Source organism: Carassius gibelio, chromosome A5 (genome assembly GCF_023724105.1).
Source record: "Carassius gibelio isolate Cgi1373 ecotype wild population from Czech Republic chromosome A5, carGib1.2-hapl.c, whole genome shotgun sequence".
Taxonomy (NCBI): domain Eukaryota; kingdom Metazoa; phylum Chordata; class Actinopteri; order Cypriniformes; family Cyprinidae; genus Carassius; species Carassius gibelio.
The window spans coordinates 29,149,331-29,169,257 of record NC_068375.1 but is presented as its reverse complement, the minus strand read 5'-3'; the positions used below and the strand labels follow the sequence as shown (position 1 = coordinate 29,169,257).

At 35.2% G+C, this 19,927-nt stretch overlaps 1 protein-coding gene across 4 annotated transcripts in view; it reads left to right on the top strand.

Annotated features, from left to right (window-relative positions):
* LOC128010490 (transient receptor potential cation channel subfamily M member 3) overlaps positions 1 to 19,927 on the top strand; it is a 114,388-nt gene that overhangs the window by 59,371 nt on the left and 35,090 nt on the right. For 3 of the 4 annotated variants that reach the window (XM_052593024.1, XM_052593021.1, XM_052593022.1), the window contains exons 2-8: positions 2,431 to 2,510; positions 2,899 to 3,100; positions 3,814 to 4,027; positions 4,249 to 4,373; positions 5,256 to 5,427; positions 15,625 to 15,799; positions 16,833 to 16,956. In XM_052593024.1, the coding sequence (XP_052448984.1) occupies positions 2,431 to 2,510; positions 2,899 to 3,100; positions 3,814 to 4,027; positions 4,249 to 4,373; positions 5,256 to 5,427; positions 15,625 to 15,799; positions 16,833 to 16,956 (1,092 nt within the window). Of the gene's footprint in view, positions 1 to 2,430; positions 2,511 to 2,898; positions 3,101 to 3,813; positions 4,028 to 4,248; positions 4,374 to 5,255; positions 5,428 to 15,624; positions 15,800 to 16,832; positions 16,957 to 17,059; positions 17,788 to 19,927 lie in introns of those variants that run through there. The other variant, XM_052593023.1, reaches the window with a different exon arrangement.

Below are 19,927 nucleotides of genomic sequence, written 5' to 3'. Positions count from 1 at the left end.
GTGAAAATTTGGATTGTAAAATTATGATAGTTAACTGTCTTCTGGATTTATTTATGAAGATGAAGAAAAAGTGCAGGTAATTTTTGAATATTTTTTTTTCTATTTTTGTCTCAATTTAAATGACACGTTAATAATAAAATAAATATTATTATAATTTTAATTGCACATTTTTAAGAAAAAAAAATAATTACAGTTTAAGTCATTCAAATAGCCTTTTTAAAGTTAAAACAATTTGTACTAACTTTGCCTTTGGCTATTTCGCTTCTGAAATGTTTGAATCTACTGTAAAAAATCATACAAGACAAAAAAGCAATATAAAAAAATTTATACGTCTTTTCTTTCCCAGGTAAGCCCTAATTTTTTTTTTTGGCTTGATAATACTTTGAAAAGTTAAGGTTATCTGATGTAACCGATGTTATGTTTTTGTTTTCTTTTTGGCTTTTGTTGTCTACATGCCCAAAAGCTCCACTTTCCATAACATTACCTGTTGGCACCGATCCCCTATAGATTGTAAGATATTTCCAACAAGGAGCAAATCTGTTCTTTGCTTCTCAGGGGGCAGATCCTGAAGACAAATCTTAATTACACCACAAGCTTTTGGCAGCTCTCTGCTGTGACTGGAGATCCCTGTAAATCATGTCAACACTCACAAACAAGAGGAGAAAGAAAGAAAACAAGAGTATTAGAAGTTTATGAGGTCTCTTCAACTAATAATTGTTTTGAATGTGTGCTACATTTCTTGATATCTTATATAGCTTACCTGGTCCTTTATCGCATTAAAACCACACACAGGAATACACCGGAGACTAAACTGATTTACTGAGCAGAATTAGCAGAATTACTGAGATATCACGCCTTGGGATCCCAGTTGGGTATAATATAATTTGGCTGTTACTTCCCAAACTATTTTATTTCTCTTTTGCTTGACAGTTAATATTAGCACATTTGGCTCTGCAGTCTTCTGTTAACCCTCATGTTCTTTTGATTGTATGTTGTTGGGGTTTAAGAGACCCCAGTGCTGTAGGAATGGAAATAATAGTAATTTTACAGTTTACTTAAATTTTTATGTTTCCTTTAAATTCTTTTAACATGTTCCTCTGACCAGGGTTTTTATAGTTAACTAAAACCAGAACCATTCAAAATGTTTATATATATATATATATATATATATATATATATATATATATATATATATATATATATATATATATATATATATATGTACATTTGAAATTAATTTACTGTAACTTAATGTTCTAAAATAACTCAAACTGAATTATAAATTAATAAAAAACTATGCATTTATAAAAAAAAAAGACATATTTAAAAACTATCTAATCATATAACAATGACAAAAACAACACAATTACTAATAAGGTAATTAAAATTAATATGCAAATGCAGAATATAAAAATAAATTCAAAATAATGATAAAAAAACTAGTATGTCAATCACACTAAAATAACACAACCTGTGACTCATTAAGCAGATATTATTAAGATCTAACTTTTCTGTTTTAGTAGGTAGGTTTTTAATATGACTGTTATCTAATACAGTATTTGTGGTTTCTGTTTGTGGTCATTTTAACACATTATATAATAATACAGTTAAACAAATCAAAATAAACAAAAGATGTGCTCCTATGCTGCTATATTTCACACTGAGTGAACATATCATGTGAAAAATTGTTGAGATGAATGAAATATTGATTATTTTGTAATGTTGGCACATCCATAACATAAATTAATGTTTAACTGGGATCTCTGAAAGTCTAAAAGTAAGTAATGTAACATTCCAAAAATGAAACCTATTAATTTTGTTTCTAATTAGTTCTCCTAAGATTAGTCAGTAATGGCCTCAGGGTCTCGAAGACCTCAAACAGAAAAGGTTAATGCATTGCTTTTGACTAACACCAGAGCAGAGAGCTGTTCTCACAGCAGTTCTGTCAGAAAGCATAGAGTTCAGTCAGATCTACACTATCCATGTTCATGTTGGCGTAATGATGTGGGAATGTTGGTGGTCATCACATGGGGGTTTCCCTGATAAAGCTTAACCCCAGTACCCCCTCCCTCTCTCCCTCAGGCTAGCTTTTTGTAAGAGTAATGATGTACCATAGGAAGTATAGTTGTGGGGTAAGTGCCTGTGTAACCACTTGCTGTTTTTGAGGTGCGTTCACAGATGATTCTGCTGTTGTAGAATTAAAGCAAGCTATTCAAGCAAACAGACAGTGTGTTCATTTGATAATAGGTAATCCTGTCTACTAAAACTGGACTAAAGTACGATAAAGCTCTAGTTTCTGGTGCCGCTGATCAAATGTGTACTTTGGTTATTTTTAGTTTGGGATTTACTGGTCTCTTAAGTGGATGCAGGAAGCGGACATTTCTACCTCTAGTGATTTCTGCAACTTATGTTTATTGTGTTTCTCCCCAGGCACAGAAATCATGGATAGAAAGAGCTTTCAGCAAGAGAGAATGTGTGCACATTATTGTAAGCACCAAAGACCCCCATAGGTGAGTACCTCAAATTCTGCAGTAGTCTGTGCAAATCACGCAAATAGCAAATTTTAACTGCATTTAGATGTACCCAAATGTGTTTGTACTATTAACGAAAGAGAAATTGTTCTTCATTAGTGCGGCGTTGTTTGAAGCGGTTAGAGCATCTAAAGATATAATCACACTGTGGAGTGAGGAAACACTTCAAAATATGTCTGGCTTCTTTTATAGACAATTTTATGATGTGAAGAATTTGTTTTACAATAATTAATCTGGCACTGGAATGTAAATCTCAAATACTTTTGAAATCTTCAAGTAATGTCTTTTGTAGATCACTTGCTGACAGTTTTGACTTCTGATTTGAAGGACATTCACTTAATTTCTCACTGGTTGTGTTCTGACACAGGTGCTGTTGTGGCCGTCTAATTGGTCAACATATTGGCCTGCCCCCCAGCATCTCCTCCAATCAGAATGAGAAGTCAGAGCGTGTGCCAAAGAATGACAGCTTGTCAGAGAAGTGGTCCATCAGCAAGCACACCCAGCTCAGTCCCACTGACGCCTTTGGAACCATTGAGTTCCAGGGAGGTGGACACTCCAACAAAGCAATGGTAGACTTATTCAGTCTCTTGTTAACAGCGGTTTGATGTTCAAAGTGATGATAACCCTACAAAATATTACATAAGTAAGATAAAATATTCATGAACCTTTTAGAATTTAATTCCTTTTGTGAGGCAGTTATTAATGTCTGTAGATCCTGCCAGCTTAGAAGTATTATCCATTCTACTGCTGTAAAGAGATGTGCAATATTTAAGAGGATATTCAATCAGACAATGTGTAGGGCGGGACAATTTTATTAGGAATTTATTGAATAACGATAAGTGGACATTGCATACAGATATATATATATATATATATATATATATGTATATATATATATGTGTGTGTGTGTGTGTGAGAGAGAGTGTGTGTGTGTGTATCATGATTTCCACAATAATAATAAAAATAAATATTTATTTAGCAACAAATCAGCATATTAAATAATATCTGAACAATCATTTGACACTGAAGATTGGAGTAATGGCGGCAGAAAATGTAATTAAAACAGGAAAACAAAAATAGGAAGTTTTAAATTGTAATAATATTTCACAATATTAATATTTTACTGTTTTTTATGAAATAAATGCAGTCTTGTTAAGCATAAAAGACTTCTTTCAAAAACATTAAAGTATCTTACAGACTCAGACTGCAACTTTTGAATGATATTGTGTCATCTTAGATACAGTATACTCTTGTCTCAAGATTTACTTTTATGTTTTGTCAGTATGTACGAGTTTCTTACGACACTAAGCCAGACTTACTGCTGCATCTGATGACAAAGGAGTGGCAGCTGGAGCTTCCCAAACTGCTCATCTCTGTTCATGGAGGACTTCAGAACTTCGAGCTGCAGCCCAAACTCAAGCAAGTCTTCGGCAAGGGTCTCATCAAGGCGGCCATGACCACTGGAGCCTGGATCTTCACTGGAGGAGTCAATACTGGTCTGTACAAGAGTGTGAATGTATCTTTCCGTTTAATTAAGATTTCGATTAGATTACTCTTAATAAGATTCTGAGCAATGTTTGTCAAAATGATAGGCCTAATGATATCTAAACTTCTACAGAAGATCACGTGTAACTGTGTGCTCTCAATGTCCTTGATGCATTGTGCGATATCTCTCACACTGCTATCTGTTCCATTCTACACCCTTCTGCCACCCCAGGAGTCATAAGACATGTTGGTGATGCTCTAAAAGACCATGCTTCCAAATCGAGAGGGAAGATCTGTACTATCGGTATTGCACCCTGGGGGATTGTGGAGAACCAGGAAGACCTAGTGGGGAAAGATGTAAGTCGCTTGACTATAGCTAAATTGAGTAACTAGGCTCTTTTAGTATAGTTTGTTTTTCTAAATGACCAATAAGACTCAAGTCTCTGGCTCAAGTCAGGGCAGATTTCATGAATTGTGCTTTTGTTAAATAATGAGATATTTTAATTGATATATTCATTAGATTCATTAATGACGAGAGTGAATCTCCAGATCACTACAGAATGATTTTCATGTCTCTGCATGTGTACTGCATGTCATGTAGAAATCTATAAATAATTTATATGTGAGCCACTACATATATCAACTCAGTTTCACCTCAGCTCGTCTGTGTGTTCTGGGAACTGGTGCACAACTGAGACACAGAGATAGAATCATTCTTTATTAATAACCACTGATTTCTCCCTCCTCCTCGTTCATAGAAGATTTTGGTTCTGTCTCTCTCTCTTCCAAGCCCCCACTCACCCCTCTCTATTCTTGTCTGGTCTGGTGAAGGTTTTAAAGATGATGTTGTGGCATTTCTTTTTCTAGGTTGCTGATCAAATAAGCAAATATGTGGCACTTACCACGACCCTTTGTACATTCAATCTGATGTTCTTCTATTGCTTTTTTGTTTTTGTTTTCATTAAAGCTAACACACTCTTTGAGCCCTTCACGCAGGATAACATGACTGTCAGGTTTTAAACAAACTTTTTTAGTGCATTTATTTATTTATTTCCATTCTAAATACAAAATGAAAGCATATTTTTACTAATGATCTCAGATTTTCGGACCCCAAATTGCTCATTATGTTTACTGGTTGTTACTTGTGCATGTAGATGCTTTTTGCAACATGTTACTTTCACCTTTGTTTCATTCTTTTCCTGAACAGCATCTTTTTACTTCATGTGATGTGTATTGCAGGTGGTCCGGCCGTACCAGACGATGTCTAACCCTCTTAGTAAGCTAACGGTTCTCAACAGCCTACACTCCCACTTCATTTTGGCTGATAATGGCACCACCGGAAAGTATGGAGCAGAAGTCAAACTGCGCAGACAGCTTGAGAAGCACATCTCTCTGCAAAAGATCAACACGCGTGAGTACATTTGAGAGAAATTAGAGATGCTTATGTTAATGTGATTACGCCAAACTTCAAATTCAATGGTGCTTTAAATTCTTTTTGTGAGAGGATATAATAGCCTTCTATCCTCAGTTACTATTTTCTAGGTTCTGTTGTGCTGATCTTCAAAAGCCCACAGAGGAGTTTCTCTATATATTCCTGTCAGAAATGCCCAGATCAGTTTGTGGCTCAACGTCAAAATGCTACACTAGTTGCAAGATTCAGAGCTGACTGCACTGAGAGCACAAAGGCCTCTTCAACTGTTCTTCTCCCTACATAATATCCATACAGTCCATTTACTCACATAAAGATATCAAGTAAACGTCATTCAGCTGAAGGAACATTAGAGCCGGTGAAGATGCATTAAATCATGAAGAAACAAAAAGGATGCTTCAGTTTTGTTTGTGCTCATGTGGATCATTTAGGATCATTGAAAATGCCTTTATACACTGCTTATGGCCTGCTCATGCATACTTTGATTAGTTGTCATACATTTTAATATGATTTATATCCTGCGCACATATATATGCTTGATTATAAAATTATTTGTCATTTGAGAAATGCTTTCATCATCAATGGCGACTGTCTAGAAATATCTCTTTGAATTGCCGTTTCATCTTGCTTTCCACGAGCAACAATAATGCAACAATTATGGCAGGCTAATGCTGTTTAGTTGTGAAACTGGATTGCAGCAGAAAAAGGTTTTGGTGTGAACAGAGTGAATTTGCCCCAGAGATAATATATATAAAAAAACCAGCATACTTCACATAATACATTCTCTATTTTGTGCATCTGCATAATTTAATTGATTTTAATTACTCATTTTTTATATATTAATTGATGTATAATTAATATAATATTTTCACATTTTAGCCAGTTTATTGCATACACAGTTGTAACACTTTTCCACAACATCAAATGAGCCATTTAATTTACTTAACCATACACAGGTCAGCAGGAAGTGAGCCAGAGTTTCACCTCCCAAATGTGTCATGTGACCTGTGGACTTCCCTTTGTCATCCTATGCCTGGAGTAATAGAGGGGGCTGGGAAGTCAAAGGGATGCTCAGACGTCATCATTCGCATCAAAAATGACACCAGCTTCACCCACGTTGATTCATCCAATGAAGCTGCACGTAAACGAGACACTTAAAAGTCAGCATTTAAAGCAGCAAGTGTCTTGACATTTAAACAGGCAAAATATCCTCTTCAAGAAAACACAACCAACCCTCTCGCATTTCTCGGCAAATTTCAGACATCTAACATGCAGGGGCGTGTCTAGAGCATTTTCAGTGGGGGGGCCATGCTGGGGCACTGCCTCCTAATGGGGTGGCCGCCACTGCCCCCCCCCCCCCCCCAAAAAAAAACGAAATTCTAAAGTGTATTACGTATATCCTATTGATTTTATTATTTTTTTTAACTTGAATAAGTTACTTGTAAACAAATGCAGTAATAAAGCACATTTTTGATTACTTTAGTTTTTGTCATCCCTGTATACATCCATTAAGTTAAATTTGAGAATACATATATATTTTTTTTTCATTGAAAGAAACTCCCTATATCTTTACTTCTTTTCATGGCTTGCCACTGCTCTCTTCCCTGCCTTCAAAAGAAACACTTATGTGTGTCTGTTTTTCTCAATCTCAAAAAAAAAATTCAAATTGTAAATGAAATGCACAGAATGCATCCACAACATTTCATGTGTAAATGACTAAGTTAGGCCTGACAATTTAACTGACTCTCTAACTGACTTACTCTCATGCATTAACAAGTAACGTTTCACCAGACAAATATTATTATGGAACATTCTGTGCATATTGTCATTTGGTGCAATCTTGCTATATGTGGTCACTGTCACAAAATAAACTGATACAAAATATGCAAATCAACATGACATGTTTATTGTTTGATAGCCCCCCATCGTATTTTACTTTTATTGTGTTTTATGAAACGTTGACTAACGGTTCGATTGAAATCAACCACGACCAACGCGAGCAGAGCCTGACGGGGTAAAAACATTGATCTGAGAAAACCATACAAACATTTTAAACCATACATAAAGGTTACCTACCAGCTCTTTGTTTGGTGTCTTGTGATGTGTCGTTCTTGAACGACGAATCTTTAATGTGACTAGGGAAGAACAAGTCGTCTCTATGATGGCGACATCACTTTGATTGTTTTTTTTTTTTTTTACAGTGGATTCTAATCTTCAAAAATGACCGTGTTGTATGATTTATATCTTTTGAGTTCACCCTTCAGATTAGACTATAGAACAGTAGTGTTACTTGTTTAGGATTAAAAATGTTGTTTGCTTTTAATTTATGTCATTATGTCCTTTTTGAGCAAGCATCTTATACATATATTATTAAAAATTGATTAAAAATTTAACTAGGCTATAAATACTTTATTAGATTATTAGATTATTATATAGCCTAGTGTTTATTTACTGATAGACAGTCAAAAAGACAAATTAATCAATATTTTATTTATTAAAAGGTTTTATTTATTTATAAAATAATAACATCACAGATCCTCAAGAAACAGTAACAAAAACACAGTGACAGAAATGTCAGAAATAGTGCATGGGTCTGTCACGTGATTAAGGAATGATTTGAACCCGAAGACTTGTCAGACACGAGGTGAGTTAATCACAGACTGAAGACCCAGGTCAAGAATTAATTAATTAAGTCCAAGATCGCGACGAGCGTTGTTTCTCTGAAGACGCTGCACTTCTTTGAATCCCGAACTTCAGTAGAGTCTATAGACTGATTTGCCATAAAATGAACCAATCACAAGACATCTTATAGGGGGGGCACCTGGGGTGGCCAATCGAATTTCAGGACGTAGACCCGCCCCTGCTAACATGTTTGAGTCCTGTAAGATGAACAGGTGAAACATGTTTAAGCTTATTAAATCATCCCATGACACATTCACAACACATATTGCTGCGATAAGACCAGTTTACTCTGACATCACACTCATGACAGGAGCAGAGCTGTATCAAAGCCTGCAGCCACCTCTCTCTCTCTCTCTCTCTCTCTCTCTCTCTGTCTCTGTTGCATCAGCTGTGTGATGGTGTTGTTTGCTCTGGCTTTGGGCAGAGCTCATTTCTTTATTTTATTACCTGTCCTTTCTAACACTGGAAGAACATCAATAACACTCTGAGCCATCACCATGAGGCTCACAGAGCTGCAGAGACCCTCAAACATGGAATCAAATCTCTTTGTTTTGGAAGAATTGCGGCAGGCTGCGAGCCGGCTTACATATTCACAGTCTGACAAGCACTGCAGCGGTACTGGATTAAAATGAATTACTGAGCTGTGCTTGCTGTTGTTGGGCTAATGAGGAGGGCTTTTTTGAGTGTTTCGCAGATGAGGGAAAGATTAACGTGCACAAGATGCTATGAAGATTTCCTTGCAGGATAAGATGGGATGAGAATCAATTCAGCTGTACACAATTAGGTGTAGCTTTATTGGAATTACTGGAATTTCTAATCACTAGTTCACATGAGGAATAGAGTAAACTGTCCGATGTGAATTAGGATGGATGTTGAGAAATTGTAGAATACTAATCAGGGATGAATTTGATAATAATGATTTGCGGCCGCTGATAGCATTGTTTATTGGTATATGCTCACTGAGTTATATTAGCAACTGACTCACTTAAGAAATTATGCAAATACAGTAAAAATACACAAAGTGTACATTACAATTGCCCAGCCTGTAGGTTCGTTCTTGCAGGTTTTTGTTTTAAAAGTTAATGTTAAAGATAGTTCGTGTTAGAAATCCCCCTGAGAATTATTTAATAATTCTATGAATTACAGTAGAGGTTTTTTTTTCAAGCGTCTTATTCAAACATTTTACATTATAACCTGCTGGCTATTATAACATCTCTACAATTAAAAATGTATATATCATATACAATTCATAGTATATAGAGTTAGGTCCATATATATTTGGACATATAAAAGCTCTGTTCGTCTTAGGAACACAATTTAAGATACTTTGGATGAAAACCTTGAGACTGTCCCATAGACTGTAATTTTTTTGACAACAGTATCCTCTGTGTCACTCCATCACTGTGCTGTGTATGCTCTTCTGTGTCATCCGCACCACAAGGATGTCCTGTTTCTATGTGTATTTAGCTTTGATTAAAAAATATTTAAAAAAACAGCGCGGAGGACACAGAAGAGCATATGCAGCACGGTGATATGGAGTGACACAGAGGTGACCGTTGAGGAATTATTGAATAAAGTCATTATTTTTGTTTTCTTCGCTTACAAAAAGTGTTCCTCTCGCTTCATATAACCCAGATTGCATGTCTGATGGCAGATGGAGTATTCTGACGACAACTTCCATACCTTTCCTGAGACTTGACACTGTTATTTACTTGGCAGTTTATGGGACAGTCTCAAAGCCTCCTGGTTTTCATCCAAAATTGTTTTCCAAAGATGAACTGAGCTTTTACTGGTTTGGAACGACATGGGGGTAAGTGATTAATAGCAAAATTCATTTTTGGGTGAACTAACCCTTTAATCTTTCTTCCATTTTTGATGAGAAGACCCTCAAATTAAAGCTCACAGTGTGCACTTAAAGCCCATATACATTACAGCATATAACTGTAATATGAATATGTTTTGGCAAACAGCTAAAAAAAAAAAAAATGTGCCTGTTTCCAAATATATATGGACCTAACTATACATCAAATGTCAATCTTTGACTGGGTTTCTGTTATTATTCAACTTAAATATCAAAATACATAAATTAACGAATTTGAGTTAACCATTAAAATTTGACATATTAAAATTTGTTTTTAAGTAAAATGTATTTTATATATTCAGCAAAAATCAGGTGAAAGTTGTATGTTTAGCCTGGGGGCCATCTTTTTATAATTTATTCTATAAGAACTAAATTTGCAAGTTTTTCTAATTATTTGCCTTAATAATATATGCATTGTTATCCATTGAATACTGTTGAATTAGTTTTTTTTCCCTCTTTGAGTTTTGTGCATAGCCATAATTTCATGTACATGAAAATGTATATAACAATTTTTTTTTCATTACATTTGTATGAATTTCACCTTTTACTCAATGCTCTAGTCTAGCCAGTCATATTCAAACCCTGATTAAAAGTCACGTCAAACTCTACGACCGATGGTGTTTCTAGCCTAGAAACCTGTTTTAGCTTTCCCTTGCACTAACTGGGTCTCTGAGTGATGAGATGATGAGCTGGTCTTTTCACTTTGGTGGTTTATTTCTGGATTTTGTTCCATGCTGCTGGTCTCTGTGGGTCCCATCACATTAGCATAATGGAGCAATAGCTGCTGTATTGACCAGACAGACTGGGTGCTGTGGCTCTTTTTTTTCTTAAAGGTTTATTTGATTGGAGTGTTTTTGCCCTCTTGAAGAAATACTAAAGGAAGCTCTTGATACAAATCTTGTCAATTTGCACAAGATATTTTCATCCAATTCCTAGTACCAGTTTATAAAAACAGGAAAATGTATCTACAAGAGCTGTTGCACTTATATTGGTAGACTATGGGCAAGTATAAGCTACAGGAAATATATAACTAGTTTGAAAGTATAACACTGACTCTTAAACATGACACTTTTAGCATGAGTTTGATTGATTCAATCACTAACCTTTTCTGTGCAGGGTTACATATAGAATCTGGTTACATGGTTACACAAACTCCACTTATATGAATATCAGTAATGCATAGCCAGAGGTTCATCCTCACAAGAACATAGTCTTGTCACACAATTAATATTTAAACAATAGCAGAGATAAAATAAACTTTTTTCAACTGAATAATTAATGTTACTGCTTTTACAAAAAAATACAGGCTTTCACATTTCTGTTTTAAACCCACTGATGTAGCGTCTAATTCGTAATTTATCATAAGTTCATTACTTTGTTTTGTTTTTTTCTTGATATGTTTCTACTAAGGAATGAATGGAAAATATTATATGTCAATGCCACAAACGTGTATAAATCTATAATATTCCTTTTTTCTTTTTTTTAAAGAAAGAATGTGACGATAAAGACATTTAGAATGTTGCCAGATATTCTATTTTAAATAATTTATGAGCTTTACATATCATTCTTAAAATGCTGTAAAATGTAACTGTTTCCAAAAAACAGCACAATTGTTTTCAACATTAATAATAATGATAATAATAATAATAATAATAATAATAATAATAATAATAATAATAATGTTTCTTGAGCACCAAATCAGCATATTAGAACAATTTCTGATGGATCATGTGACACTGAAGACTGGAGTTATGATGATGCAAATTGAGCATTGCCATCACAGGAATAAATGTAAATAATTAAATGATTTTAAAATAAATTAAAATAGAAAACAGTTAAATTGTAATAACATTTCACAATAATATTTTTTATCCAATAAATGCAGCCTTGGTGAGCATAACGCTTTTATAAAGCCCTGTATATTTGTGTAACAAATACATTGACAATTAAGTCATTGTTCAACATTATTGACATGAGGGTGAGTAAATAATGATAGCATTTTTATTTTTGAACTCTTGACTTTTTTAATATTATACTCTGCATGACATTTTCTGTAATAAGGACTATGATGATAAAGGGTTTAACAAGCTTGTAATGTGAGTATTTGCAGTTATTGAAGTTGTGGAAGGATAGAAAACTCTGGACAAATGTTTTTTTAAACAAATATTTAGTAAATGTTTGTTCTTGATCATTGCTTGCATGGCAATTATATTCACAATCACACATTATACCGGTTTTGGACATGGATCTTGTATCTAGCTGTTGTGTTTAATCCCTTGAATGAATAAACCACATTTGTCACTGCCAGGCAGGGGATAGGATTGTTCACACAAGGTGTAAATGAAATAGATTAAGAGTGACACAGAATAAAGTGCCTGTTTTTTCCACAGGTCTAAAAAAATTGAGATTCATCTTCCATCTACATGCTTGGCAGAGGGCATACAAATCAACACATTCTGTCTCCATAACACCCCTCGTCTCCTCATTCTCCTCTCCCAGAGCACAGGGGCTTGTGTTTTATTAATGCTAGGCTTGTCGTCCTCTTGAGGTGGTGCCATAGGTCAGATGGTAAATGTGAAGAGGTTATGGAGTTAGCTGGAGGCGCAGGACTCAGCATTGTGGGTGTCTGAAACATAGCAGGGGAATCATCTATGCTTGGCAAGTTGATCGTCACAGAAACCCACAGTTTTCTGAAACTCAACAACTAAGAGTTTTAAAATCTTGTTTGCAGCCTTTTTTGTTATTTTGTTTGTGTTTAACTACCATAACCCTCAAGTTATTTCCAGCATCATCATTATTATGCTTCTGAATGGATCTGAACTTAATGAGAGATAACAAACTTTATTATTTCTTCCTTTTTAATAGATGATCTGCTATAGAAAATGAAGGGATGATGAGGATTTTGATGATGTTAACAGAAGCTTTAAGAAGTCATTTGGTTTGCTGCTGGGTACACGTCTGACATTCTCTGATTAAATGGCAAATGACTGTACTGAGATTCAAAAAATGACTCTGCTTTGAGTTTTTACTTTCTCTGGCCACTGATGAAGTTGGCAGATGAAGATATCGGCCGTTAGAACAAACACTGTCACCCCTGCCCACCTACAGTAGATTCTTTCAAACACTCTTTGAGGCTTGTTGGAAAGGAAAGGTTAGATTTGACTGAGATCGAAATTAAATAGCACAAGCAAACACTCATCTGCTTTTTTAAAATTTTAAATTTTCTATTCAGACTGGTCTTTCTTCACACCCAAATTGGAAACATTTGGCCCATATTACTTTTCCCCCAATTAACTTCTCTTAGCATCTGCTACAATGCATGTGGTTTCAGTGTATCCCTGCTGAAAATACCTTCATATGTTCTGTTTTGCTTTTTATCTGGCTTAACCAGCAAGATTTTCTTGGACAACCAGTATCATCATAAATATCATATTAGACATTTGGCTTCGGGCACATCCCTATAAAGACATGCAGCACAACTATGTTTTTCCACTATTTAGACCCTCACCAAAACAACATAAACCAGCTTGGACTGGCATTGAAAAAAAAAAAACCCTGATATTTACAGCAGGAATATCACAGAATATATTACTACTAGCTGAAATTTGGTTGCTAGAATAAAGTGCCATAAACACTATTCAAATGCATAAATTCATGGTTTAAAATGCCATGTAGTGAATAGTAGAACTTACAAAATATCTTGAAAAAATATATCACGAGACATTTTTTTTTTTTTATAGAAAAAGACCATGTCCTTGGCTTTTTACTTTTTTACAACATAAGTGATGGCGGATGAATAATATATATATTATCCTGTTGTAACATAAGAGCTAGTCTGGACAGAGTGTCAGCCATGCTGAATGGGAACTGCCATGTGTGTGTGTGTGTGTGTTAGTGTGTGTGTTAGTGTGTGTGTTAGTGTGGGGAAACAACCGAGCATTCCTGGAAGCCCACAAATGTCATGGCAGAAAGGGCTCACTGATCAATAAATTTTACTCCAATAAAACAAAATGATAAAGAGAGAAATCAAGAGACATGGAGAGATAACAGTGGGAGGAAGAGGTTTGGAGTGAAGAAGTAAATCCCACAGTTTCTGATTTCTATACCAGCTTTCTTTTGAAGTCAGTGTGCGGCTAAAAATAGAAACTTTATGTAAGCGTACCCATTTTAGGCACAATGATGACAGCACATGTGGATCTGGTGTACCTCTCTGTCTGTCTCTTTCTCTTTCTCTCATTTTCCCTCCTTCCCTCTTTCTTTTTCTCACTTTGCATAATTTAAGCAATGGTAGGTGGATCTGGCTGCAACATGCTTTTTGAATTATAGTCACAACATAACTTGTACTCATCAAGTTGTAGGAAAGAGTCAAGAGTGCAAGAATAGGACTGATCTGTCTTTGTCCTGGTCAGCTCCTCTCCCACTGGACACACACCTTTTAATTAAATTGCTGAAAAATGCAATTGATTATTGAATGCAGAAATGATCTGATTGTTCAGAGGGTACTTGCACAGCAAATGTAAAATTTTGTTATTATTTTATGTTTTGCAAACACACTTTGCAAAAATGTCACTGCAGATATTATTCACAACTTAAAAGTACGTAAAGCTCAACTGTAAAGTAACTTATAAACAAATAAGCACAAGTCAGCCTCCCATAACAAACAAGACTACAGGGAGATGCCAAAGGACTGCATGTAGACTACTATACAGATCCATTCAGTTTCACTAAACACACCAAAAAACAAATGAAAAATTCAAGCTGATCTGAAATAGTCTCGAAGCCATCAGTGAACATTTTCTCTGTCAGAACATGCGACCACGTCTGTGTTTGGAGACGTTGTTCACTGCGGCTAAGTGGATGTCCGGTGTCATGTTGACAGACACAACTGGGTTATGATCAGGATATCTAAAGGGTCAGTCACAACAGCCATTCAGCAGAATAACCTATTCCTCTGCATGCCAAAATGACTCTAACCTGTCTGTTTATATCTTTTTCCTTTTAATATATCTTTAATTCACACAAATTCACCTACATATACGTACTTACTTTGTCCTGTGAAACACAAAAGGGAAAACCCCCACTATCTTTCATTACAAGAACAAAAGCAGTTGATATATTTTTTCTAAGTATCTTCACAGAAAAAAGAAACTCATGCAGGTTTGGAACAACATGATGGTAAATAAATGAGGACGGAGCTTTTATTTTTTGGGGAAACTAACCCTTCAGAGGTGAAGTGTGTAATTTCTGTTCCACACAAGGAATTTTGAAAATAATGACTGCTTTCCAAACACTCCCAGCACCCCTTCTGCGCTTTCCACTCTGCTTGTCTTCAAACTAATAAATTCTCTGTAAATAGCTTATTATAGGTAATGCTGACCAAAATGCACACCATTAAGTTAAGTCAGACAGAAATATCAGACCGCTCAAACAAACTAAGCTCCACATAAGCACAGTGTTTACACTCCTTATGCTTAGCTCTAGTTGTCTCTGCACAGTAAACTGGCAGGGGAGGGGACACACACACACTTCACCTTTAATCTTTTTGATTGGTTTTTCTTGTAACAACAGCCCCACGGCCGCACACATATACCCTTTCTTGCTCACGTTTCTCTGTCACATTTCTGTTTTCTCCTCAGGGATTGGACAGGGTGTTCCAGTGGTGGCTCTAATATTGGAGGGGGGTCCTAATGTGATCTCTATCGTGCTTGAGTACCTGAGAGACACTCCTCCTGTGCCTGTGGTGGTGTGTGATGGCAGCGGCCGTGCCTCTGACATCCTGGCCTTTGGGCATAAGTACTCAGAGGAGGGCGGGTATGTGAGCTTTATCTCTCTCCACTGTAACAGTACGATAAGATATGACTTTTCATTTACATATAGATGAAGATTGAACTGTAGCACAGAATAGAGCACAACATTAAACGCCTACTTTTTCATCAGTTTTTTTTCTCCGTTCATTTTCTCCATAAGCACTGTAAGACATGAAATAAACCAAACAATTCTGAGATTAATCACAAACCATTACAAAAAGAATTGGAGTTAAAGACATGATGTGCCTACTGTTATTTATTTTATATATTTTTTTGTATTAAAAATATTTTTTTAACTACTGAACTGATTAACTACTCATCCAATAAAACACAGCAAATTACACAAAATTAGACATTTAAAAAAAAATTTTATCGGTTTATAGCCAACGATTATTTTAAATTTTAAATTTCTCAGATTTCTGCAATTAATGTTGCAGTTTTTGCACATTAAAAATAATTAACACAATTAATGCAGCAGTTTATTTCATTGACCCAATTCCTTTGTGTGAATATTTTAATGATTAAAAATGTCAGAGTTACTTGGTTATTAATTGCGATTAAATGAACCTAAACTGATTAATCACAATTAATCTCAGAAACCTGTACAAGTAATTCATTAAAATGTAGTATAGTCAATTCACAGACCTGATTTTTCCATGTAATGCCAGGTCTTTAAATATACACGACATTTTTTGTTGATTCAAAGCCCTAATTGAAGTACTGTACATCTGCTAATCAGAGGACGATTTCTGTTCAGGATTATGGGTAGTGTAGTTCTTTACAGAGTATTTAAATGTTAAACTCAATAAAATACAATAAAAATGAGGTGAGCTGTATTTGTTTTTTTTTTTTTTTTTTTTTTTTTTTTTTTTTTTTAAAGGGTCATATGTTATCATTAAAAAGCAGTTTGTCTGTGGAGAAAATTAATGGGATTTTCCTTTCCGGAATCCTACTGTTATGCTCTGTTGGAATATTTCATTGCATAAATGATTTGCTGTTATATCCCAGTTTCATCTCTCTCTCTGACTACATGTTAGAATCATAAATGAATCTTTGAGAGACCAGTTATTAGTCACCATTCAGAAGACGTTTACGTACAGCCGGACGCAGGCCCAGCATCTCTTCATCATTCTGATGGAGTGCATGAAGAAGAAAGAACTGGTGAGTGTGTGCTGTGTGACTGTGAACATCCTAATTGTTAAACCCCCCGATCTGACAGATTTAATGACATTCCTCTACATTAGAGCCTTTCTGCTGTACTTAGAGTTCTTTGTACGAGGGTGAACCCATGATAAACCAGGAGATTTTTCTGCTGCACATTCCTCTCCATGTCAGCGTGCCGTTATTCTAGCGGACAGTCAGGGATGCGTGTAAAGTGGCCCCTTCAGCTCGAGGCTGATAAATGTCACTACCTCTGCAGCCCACATGAAGTACATTTCCTCAGGCCCTGACACCATCTCTTCACATTGGCTTCTCACACACATACACTCTCTCTTAATCTCCATGATGCACAGAAAATGAAACTATTCTTAAATACAGTACTACTTATATTATCTGTAAAAACTTGTAATCTTTTTGAATCCTCTACTCTTGTTAAATTATTCACCAGACCGACAAGACCATAATCTGTGTGACTTTTCAATTAGTGTACATTCCAGTTAGCTCATCTTAAAGCTCTCAGTTCACATTTATCCTTCCCCTGCCACCCAATACATCAGAACGTCTTGAAATACCCCAGTAAAGAGTTTTAACAATCAAATTCAGTGTCGCCAGGAGAAACATGTTCTACTTTAATCTCAACATGCTTTCATGTTTTTTTCAGATATTTTAATTCTATCTAGTAGAATCTGTCAAGTCTAGTAGAGCCATGATTTGCATGCAAAATATTAATATTTGTCTTTGTATGTTAATGTAATTGAAATAAAATGTCAATGTTGTGTTTGTATATTCACATATTGTTTTCAGTGATTAAATCATACATCTTCAAAGTGATTTTTGTGTTTGTCTTGTATTCCGAATGCTTTCGTTCTTCTTTTAGTCATTGTAGTCGCTTCACTCATAGTCTGTGCATGTGTACTTTTGTGTATGCTCACCATATGTTTTTATTAATAAATTCATTGTATAACTGTGTTTTTCAGTGTTGTTTATGCATGTGTTTCCACTGAGGTATGATCTGTAGCTGTAGATGTGTTATCTTAATTCTCATTATGAAGATGACCTTCTCAAATGTAGACATGAGTCTTTGTACCCACACACCATATGACTATTTAATTAAGCTTGTGTATTTATATGCTGTATTGGCTTAAATGCAATTGTTTTCAGATTCAAATTTATTTGTTGAAGGTGAGAGCTTGGTTTGAGGACAGCACATTGGCTTTAGTTTATATGCCACCCACTTGAGTATGTTTTATTGATGACTCAAAAGGGAGATCACAAAGCCTTCGAGACACAACTAAACCTGAAAGGGAAGCAAATTAAAAAAGTAACTTAAAAAAGCTAATTTGTCTCAGCACAGTTTGAAGATTTAGCATTAAACCAGCGTTTACAAGCACAAAATGCTGGGACAGTACACTCTCAAAAGGTGCTATTATGTACACTTTAAGTAACATGAAATTTTTAATTACTGATAAGGACTTAAAAAATAATATTGTATTCATTTGGGCTACTAATATGGACTATTTGAGGGTAAATAAGGTGTATGATGTACATTTTAGCTTTTGCACTTAGGGTACTGCCACAGTGACAGATTTGTATCTTTTTTTCTCATCATAATCTGTAGCTGACTTGCGGAAGCATGTTTGCTTATGCCCAGTGGGGTGTCTGATGTGTTGGCAGATGTGTGCAGCATGTGTGTTTGGGACCTATAGATCTTTAGTCCACAGCACTCATCTTGTATTCATCATACATGCACACAATTGAGCTCAGCGCTTGATCTCCTCTTTTGCTCTCTTAACGCTTTACTTTCCACTAAGGACAAGCCAGTGGGAGAATTGTCATGCTTGATGATTGGAACAAATGCTTACAATTTACAATTGTGATTAGAAAACGTGAGAGAATGCATGATATAGGTGCCTTTGGTAGTCTTTGAAGACAATCTTTGCCTAAAATAATAAAATAAAAATAAAAAATATATATATTGTATCTTATCAGTTTTGTATTAAGACAGTAGCATAAAAAATGTAGTGTATGAGTATATAAAACAGCATCAGAGTACCCAAGTTTTGCTGCTATATTCATATAGTGTACTTTTATACTATTTCTGGAATGTATTGTATAGTATTTTTACTATATATTGTGGATATTATATATTAAGTATGCAGAATACAGTATGTACACTGCAGGGCTCACCAAGGTATCAATGTCAATGTTATTTGAATAAACACATTTGATTGGAAAATGTAATCCAAAATGCATCTTAAATAAAACCTGAGTAGCTCTACAGAACGATGTTTGCTTGCTTTGGTCCGGTTACGGACAGAAGTCTTGACAGGCAAATATAGAGGACTTTAGAAACTCACTTCTGAGATTTGCAAATAAATTCTCTGATGTATTTAGCAGTGCAGAGATTTATTGAACTCGATCAGTGGATTGTATGAGAATGCCTATAGGGCAGTTTTTGGTTCCCGAGCTGCTTGTTGATAAGCCAACGTGCTGGTCATGACACAAGCTTAAGGGCTATTGCTGATGCCACCATACATACATTCATGAGTATATACTGTATTCAGGTGCAAATGTGTAAAAAATGCCTTTCAGAACATATACACTTATAAAAAATTAATTAATGTGCATTATGCATTCTAAAGTTGAGGAGATGCTCCATAATACATTTTAGGAGACATACATTTTTGCATCTAAAACATTAGACCTTTATATTTATTTATTTTCAGCAGTATTTAAATATAATTAACAAAAATGGAAACCTGGTCATTTGGCTCCTGATTACTTAAACAAACAAAAATGTGAGGTAAGAAAAATAAAAAAAGTGCTGAGATATGAGAATAAGCAAGTAATCAAGTAAAAAAAGCTTCCATTCAGACGAGCTTGTGCTCTGTGGTGAATCAAGATTGGGATAATGAGATCTGTAGGGAGGTGTCTTTATTCAGCTCTGTTTCTTTGAAGCACCGGAGCAGAT